Source organism: Silene latifolia, unplaced genomic scaffold, assembly GCF_048544455.1.
Source record: "Silene latifolia isolate original U9 population unplaced genomic scaffold, ASM4854445v1 scaffold_261, whole genome shotgun sequence".
Classification (NCBI taxonomy): domain Eukaryota; kingdom Viridiplantae; phylum Streptophyta; class Magnoliopsida; order Caryophyllales; family Caryophyllaceae; genus Silene; species Silene latifolia.
Window position 1 is genome coordinate 91,697 of NW_027413205.1, and position 7,838 is coordinate 99,534.

The window sequence follows — 7,838 nt, forward strand, 5'->3', positions numbered from 1 at the left end:
TGACGGTGGTGATCAGTTGACCCCCTAGGTCATACCTAAAGGGCATACTCTTAATTGATTATTTAATTAATCGTATAATGTTGCGAGTTAATTAAATTACTTGAAAATTGACGGACGATTTTGGAAGTAAAATTTACGTATCAATTTGAAATGTGATTAAATGAGATACTGTCTCCAGTAATTAAATTGTATAATTACTCGGATGAAATAAATTGTTTAATGTAACAATTAAATTTGAATGAATTGATATAAATACAATCACAGATTTATAAATGGTAAAATATTTTGGCACAAGTAATTATGAAATTACTAAGTCATTTTTGTATGTGACGTATTTTTATTAATACGTTGATTTTTAATTTGTTAAAAATACATAACAAATTTATGTCACACATGACATGTGACATATTGACAATTGACAAAATAATATGGAATCCATATTATGTCAAAATGCCGAAATAATGGAGGAGCATTAGGCTAAAATTATGTTTATATTTAAAATGGAAAACATAATGATGAAAAAGCTACAATAGCCATGCAACCCTATTCATCTTGTGAAGACAAATATGGGCATGCATTAGCTCTCCTTCTCCTCCACTCCCACCGGTTTTGGGAAGAGAAAAATCCTAGTGATTTTTCTTATTATTTTACCTATTATTCACTTAGAGAAAAACTAGTGAATCATTATTCTAAATCATCTAAAATAAGAGTTTTAGAAAGAGAAAAATCCTCCATAATCTCTCCTCTCCTACCCGGTTTTAGGAGCTAAAATACCAACTATTTTGGTTCAATTTTCATAAGATTAATATTATACTAGTATTCATAATATTAATTAGATTAAGTGAAAGCCTTGGGTATAAAGCATAGGGAGAGATCTTACACTTAGATCTTTGTTCTTCCATTGGAATAGCTCAAGAACAAGAAGAGAAAGGTGATCTCTCTTGTGCCCAATATAGCCGAAATATTGAATGTAAGGACATTATTTCTCTTCTTTATATTATTGTTTGCATGCATAAAATCCGTTTTAATTTTATGACAAATTAGTTTAGCATATATGAGTATGTTATTTATGTATATGAATCTACATTTCCTTCAAAAACGTCCTAAACTCACCAAGGAATAGTCCCAAGCTGGAAAAAGGCACGACTTCTTAGACGGAATTCATGTTAGACCTCAATCTTGTGCAAGGTCCAAAACCGGGTTCTAAATGAGCATGCTCGGCTGAATTCTCTTCAATCTCCCCTTCTTGAAAAGGATTTGTCCTCAAATCCTGGCCATTATCATCTTCAATCTCTTCATAATAAGGACTTAAATCCCCAACATTGAATGTGCCATGGACCTCATAATCTCCGGGCAAGTTAATCTTGTAGGCATTGGGCCCAATCTTTTCAAGGACTTCGAATGGACCATCCACTCTTGGCATGAGCTTGTTCTTCCTTTTGGCTGGAAATCTTTCTTTTCTTAGGTTAATCCAAACAAGATCCCCTACTTCAAAGTTTGTGGCTTGCTTAGGACCCTTGGCCCTTGCTTTGTATGCTTCATTTGTTTTCTCAATTTGCTTCTTAACTTGAGCATGGATTTGTAGCATTTGCTCAACTCTTTTCTTAGCATCGAAATCAATCTTTTTCCTTTGGATGGGTGCCAAATCAGTGGGCATGAGGGGGTTGGCGCCATAAACAACTTCAAATGGAGACTTGCCCGTGCTTGTTGAAGGAGCCCTATTGAAGGCAAACTCGGCTTGAGCTAGTTTGAGGTCCCAATCCTTCAATGACTTAGAAACCGTGCACCTTAGGATCCTCCCTAGAGTCTTGTTAGTCACCTCTGTTTGTCCATCAGTTTGGGGGTGATGGGAGGTGCTAAATAAGAGCCTAGTCTTGAGTAGCTTCCACAAGGACCTCCAAAAATGGCTCATGAACTTTGAATCCCAATCCGAGACAATAGACTTAGGAACTTCATGGAGCTTAACCACCTCTTTGAAGTATAAATCAGCCACACTAGATGCATCCTCCGTTTTTTTACAAGCAATGAAGTGAGCCATCTTGCTAAACCTATCCACAATAACCATGATGGAGTCCTTGCCTCTTTGAGTTCTTGGCAAAGCAACTATGAAATCCATGCTAATGTCCTCCCATGGCTGGTTTGGGACGGGTAAAGGAGTATAGGGGCCTATTTTGAAGTAGGACTTGGATTGTTGACATGGAGCACACCTCTTAATAACATCTTGGACATCCCCAAGCATTTTAGGCCAATAGAAATGCTCTTGGAGTATGTCATAGGTCTTTTGAATGCCAAAGTGCCCGGCAAGACCATTGGAGTGTGCCTCTCTTACTAACAAGCTTCTATAGGGACTCTTTGGCACACACAAACGGTTTCCACGAAACAAGAACCCCTCTTGGACCAAGTAATGACCCCCTTTTGCTCGTCCATTTTGCAATGACCCCCACTCCTCCTTGAAATCTGGATCCTCTTTGTAAAACTCTTTCATGTGCTCAAATCCAAGCACTCTTTGTTCCATGTAACTCAACATAATGAACCTTCTTGATAGAGCATCCGCAACCACGTTATCCTTCCCTTCTATGTACTTGCTTGCAAAGTTGAATGATTGTAAGAACTCAACCCATTTGGCATGTCTATGGTTGAGCTTATGCTGCCCATTGATGTACTTAAGAGCCTCATGATCCGAATGAAGAACAAAGGGCCTTGGCTTGAGGTAATGGCTCCAATGAGTTAAGGCTCTTACAATGGCATAGAACTCTTTGTCATAAGTTGAGTAATTTAGCTTGGCACCACTCAATTTCTCACTAAAGTAAGCAATTGGCTTGTGTTCTTGAACAAGGACAGCCCCAATGCCAATGCCACTAGCATCACACTCAACTTCAAACAACTTATCAAAATTTGGTAAAGCAAGAATAGGAGACTCACATAGCTTTTCCTTGATGGTGTTGAAGGAAGTTTCAGCTTTATCTCCCCATTTGAACTCCCCCTTCTTCATACATTCAGTTATAGGAGCCATGAGAGTGCTAAAATCCTTGATAAACCTCCTATAGAATGATGCTAACCCATTAAAGCTCCTCACATCCGTGATATTCCTAGGAATAGGCCATGACTTGATTGCTTTAACCTTCTCTTGATCAACTAATATGCCACGGTCAGAAATGATGAAACCCAAGAATTGGACTTCACTTTGCATAAAAGAACACTTCTCAAGCTTCCCATACAACTTGTGTTCCCTAAGAGTGTCAAACAATATTTGCAAATGATTGAGGTGCTCTTCTTTGTTAGGACTATACACCAAGATGTCATCAAAGTATACAACAACAAAGCTGCCCAAGTGAGGCCTAAGCACTTCATTCATAAGCCTCATGAAAGTGCTTGGTGCATTAGAAAGACCAAATGGCATGACAAGCCATTCATACAACCCATGCTTTGTCTTGAATGCGGTTTTCCACTCATCTCCTTCTTTGATTCTTACTTGATGATAACCTTGCCTTAAATCAATCTTTGAAAACAGTTTGGCTCCACTAAGCTCATCTAGGATGTCATCAAGCCTTGGTATAGGAAACCTATACTTGATTGTTATGTTGTTGATGGCTCTACTATCGGTGCACATCCTCCATGACCCATCTTTCTTGGGCACAAGCAAGGCTGGAACGGCACAAGGGCTAAGGCTCTCCCTCACAAAACCCTTGCTCATAAGCTCCCCAATTTGTTGTTGCAATTCTTGGCTAGCTTTAGGATCACTTCTATAGGCTGCCTTGTTGGGTAGAGTAGCTCCCGGAATGAAATCAATTTGGTGTTCAATTCCTCTAAGAGGAGGCAAGCCACTAGGGAGCTCATTTGGAAACACATCACCATAGGTTTTGAGTAGACGTTGGACCTCACTAGGCAGCCCCTTCTCTTGTTCTCCCACCACTCCCTTGGCTATAAGAAAATACACATCCCTATCCTCCTTTAACTCTTGCAACATTTCTGCCCCATTGATTAGTAACACTTCCTTAGATGGTTCAAGCATGGAGGGTGTTGGAATATGCTTGAGAACAGGTGGTAAAGGTGCTAGGATGACCTTTCTTGAGCCAAATTTGAAGGTGTAGGTGTTGTCTTTACCATGATGAACCGAGTCCCTATGAAACTCCCACGGTCTCCCAAGTAGCAAGTGACAAGCATCCATTGGAAGAACATCACAAAGAGCTTCATCTACATAGTTTTTGCCAATGGAAAAAGGAACCAAGCATTGCTTATGAACCCTCACTTCAGCCCCTTTGTTGAGCCACCTTAGCTTATAAGGACTAGGATGGTCTTGTGTAGGCAATGATAGCTTGTCAATGAGAGTACTAGAGGCAACATTGGTACAACTCCCTCCATCAATGATAAGATTACAAACCCTTCCTTTAATGGTGCACCTAGACCTGAAAATTTGTTGTCTTTGGTCCATTTCCAAGGGTTGGGGTTGGGTATGCATCACTCTCCAAGTAACCAAGCTAAGACCCGCATCCGGCATAACCACATCATCCTCTTCATGGTCCGTTCCCTCCCTTTCCTCATCACACACAAGGATCTCATCATCACCCCAATGAACAACTTCAAAGCTACTAAGGGCTCTCTTGGTTGGGCATTCTTTGGCAAAGTGACCATAACCTTGGCATTGGTAACATTTTTTGAGAGGCATGGTCTTTTTTTGTGAGGTTTCGGCTGCTTTTCCCTTGTCAAGTATGGTGGTTTTGTTTTGAGAGGGTGGTTCATTAATTTTGAAACTGGTTGGGGGTTTAAAGGTGGCTGTTTTGGTGGTTGGTTTGGTGGTTGTAGCCTTCCCTTTACCCATTTTCTCAACCCTTAAAGCCAAATTAACGGCTTCATCAAAGGACCATACTTGTTGCATTCTAACCCTATGAGCAATCTTGGTATCTAAACCTTCAACAAATCTAGCAATTTTCTGTTCGGGCTTCTCATTGAGTTCACATTGCAAAGTAAGTTGTTCAAAGTCTCTAAGATATGACTCAAGTGGTTGTTGGTCTTGTTTAAGTTGTGTGAGCTTAATGAAAATGTCTTGAGTGTACTCTTTAGGTATAAACTTCTCATTAAGCTTCTTTTTCAGTTTTAACCAAGACTTAATAGGCTCCTTACCATCCCTTCTTCTCTGATTTTTTAAGTTCTCATACCAAAGGGAAGCATAGCCTTTGAGTTTCAAGATTGCAACTTTAAAAGCTTTTCTATCGGAATAACCTTTAAACTCAAAGACTCTTTCAATGGTCCTAAACCAATCTAACAAATCCTCGGGGTTTAAACTACCATGAAAATCAGGAATCTCTACCTTTAAGTCTTTGTTGTGCTCTCCTTGAAATGCCTCGGCCATGGAGTCCTCTGAATCTGAAAACTCCTCCTCCTCACGGCCACTGTGAGCTCGTCCTCTTCCCATGAGTCCACGGCCTCTACCCCTGCCTCTAGGTGGTTGTCCTCCTCTTGGTGGTGGTGTTGGAATATTAGCCATGATAGCATTGAAAGAATCTAGCAACAAATCACATTTTTCAGAAAGTTGAGTAACTTGTGTTTCAATTCCAGCAATCCTTTCTTCACTCATGGTTGTTTTTTGTGTTTTTAATGTGGTTAGGGTATAATGAACTCACAAAGAAAGGATTTGTTGTTAACCAAAGCTCTGATAACCAATTTGAACTAAAACTATCAGATTTGGAGTGATTTTTGACACGAAATTCCCAAGTAACAAACAAAGAAAACTCAGCTTGTTTAGGACTCAAGGTATGACTTAATTCGAACACAAAGCAATGAATTAAGCCTAGGACCCGTCCAAGCACTTAGCAAAGGACTCATCCAACCTCCTAGCACTAAGCAAGGGAGTTTTATCAAGCACAAAGCAAAGATAAAGAAGAAAGAAAGCAGGTTGCTTCTTAGGGTTTTTTCATTCAAAATAATCTGCCTTGTCTAAGGGTTGTGTTTGCTTTTATAGGACAAGCAAGACAATCCCCTCCCTTCATCTAAGATAGCATCCTATGGCCACAAAAGGAGCTGCTAATAACCACAAAACACGGCAGCCCATGCCTTACAAGAAATCAGAAAAGAAAAGGACATAAAGCATAAAAGATAGAAAGTAAACTAATAGTACAACAATCCCTTGTTTACTAGCTCAAGTCTTGTTTATGCACACTTGGACTCACTTGGAAGACTTTGGCAATGCTGCAAATACTCTCCTAAGGGCCCTTGAGCTATGTTTGATCAAAAGAGGAATGTTGATAGCGACATAATGCACAAAAATCTAAGCATGCTCCAGCCATGGTCCTTGTTGCACTTGGTTTTGTTTAGCTTGGCAACTCTTGATAGGAAAAGCTTTAGGATACAAGTTCCTACACAAAAACGTCCTAAACTCACCAAGGAATAGTCCCAAGCTGGAAAAAGGCATGACTTCTTAGACGGAATTCATGTTAGACCTCAATCTTGTGCAAGGTCCAAAACCGGGTTCTAAATGAGCATGCTCGGCTGAATTCTCTTCAATTTGTCCTTGTTTATTAGTCATTGTGACTCGTTGTGTACATCATTTGTTCTAGTTCATTAGTCCTTGTGACTCGTTGTGTAAATCATTTGTCCTTGTAAATTAGTCCTTGTGACTCGTTGTGTGAACCATTTGTCCTTGTTCATTAGTCAATGTGACTCCTTGTGTGAATCATTTGTTCTAGTTCATTAGTCATTGTGACTGGTTTTGTGAATCATTTGTCCTAGTTCATTATTCATTATGACTCGTTATGTAAATCATTTTACCTTGTTAATTAGTCCTTGTGACTCCTTGTGTGAACCATTTGTCCTTGTTTATTAGTCATTGTGACTCGTTGTGTACATCATTTGTTCTAGTTCATTAATCCTTGTGACTCGTTGTGTGAACCATTTATTCTTGTTCATTAGTCCTTGTGACTCGTTGTGTAAATCATTTGTCCTTGTAAATTAGTCCTTGTGACTCGTTGTAAACCATTTGTCTTTGTTCATTAGTCCTTGTGACTCGTTGTGTGAATCATTTGTCCTTGTTAATTAGTCCTTCTGACTCGTTGTGTAAATCATTTGTTCTAGTTCATTAGTCCTTGTGACTCGTTGTGTGAACCATTTGTTCTTGTTCATTAGTCCTTGTGACTCGTTGTGTGAACTATTTGTTCTTGTTCTTTAGTCATTGTGACTCCTTGTGTGAATCATTTGTTCTAGTTCATTAGTCATTGTGACTCGTTTTGTGAATCATTTGTCCTAGTTCATTATTCATTATGACTCGTTATGTAAATCATTTGACCTTGTTAATTAGTCCTTGTGACTCCTTGTGTGAACCATTTGTCCTTGTTTATTAGTCATTGTGACTCGTTGTGTACATCATTTGTTCTAGTTCATTAGTCCTTGTGACTCGTTGAGTGAACCATTTGTTCTTGTTCATTAGTCCTTGTGAATCGTTGTGTAAATCATTTGTCCTTGTTAATTAGTCCTTGTGACTCGTTGTAAACCATTTGTCTTTGTTCATTAGTCCTTGTGACTCGTTGTGTGCTTCTGACTCGTTGTGTAAATCATTTGTTCTAGTTCATTAGTCCTTGTGACTCGTTGTGTGAACCATTTGTTCTTCTTCATTAGTCCTTGTGACTCGTTGTGTGAACCATTTGTTCTTGTTCATTAGTCCTTGTGACTCGTTGTGTGAATCATTTGTCTTTGTTCATTAGTCCTTGTGACTCGTTGTGTGAACCATTTGTCCTTGTTCATTAGTCCTTCTGACTCGTTGTGTAAATCATTTGTTCTAGTTCATTAGTCCTTGTGACTCATTGTGTGTTCCATTTGTTCTTGTTTATTAGTCAATGTGACTCCTT

The 7,838-nt window shown here is 39.2% G+C and overlaps 1 protein-coding gene across 1 annotated transcript; it reads right to left on the reverse strand.

Moving 5' to 3' along the window:
• Window positions 1-689: 689 nt before the first annotated feature.
• LOC141639043 (uncharacterized) lies at window positions 690-5,413 on the reverse strand. Its single transcript, XM_074448228.1, has 5 exons — window positions 5,309-5,413; window positions 3,621-4,315; window positions 2,923-3,041; window positions 1,340-2,166; window positions 690-698 (listed from the first exon to the last, which is right to left on the reverse strand). Exons 1-5 carry the CDS (start codon window positions 5,411-5,413, stop codon window positions 690-692), a joined length of 1,755 nt encoding a protein of 584 aa, XP_074304329.1.
• Between the last annotated feature and the right edge of the window lie 2,425 nt (window positions 5,414-7,838).

Coding starts and splice junctions, on each gene's coding strand:
- LOC141639043 (XM_074448228.1), bottom strand. CDS start 5,413: ATGGGAAGAGGACGAGCTCACAGTGGCCGTGAGGAGGAGGAGTTTTCA. Junction 4,316..5,308: donor AGCACAACAAAGACTTAAAG/GTAGAGATTCCT, acceptor CTCATTGACAAG/CTATCATTGCCTACACAAGA. Junction 3,042..3,620: donor CTTGTGCCCAAGAAAGATGG/GTCATGGAGGAT, acceptor ATCATTCTATAG/GAGGTTTATCAAGGATTTTA.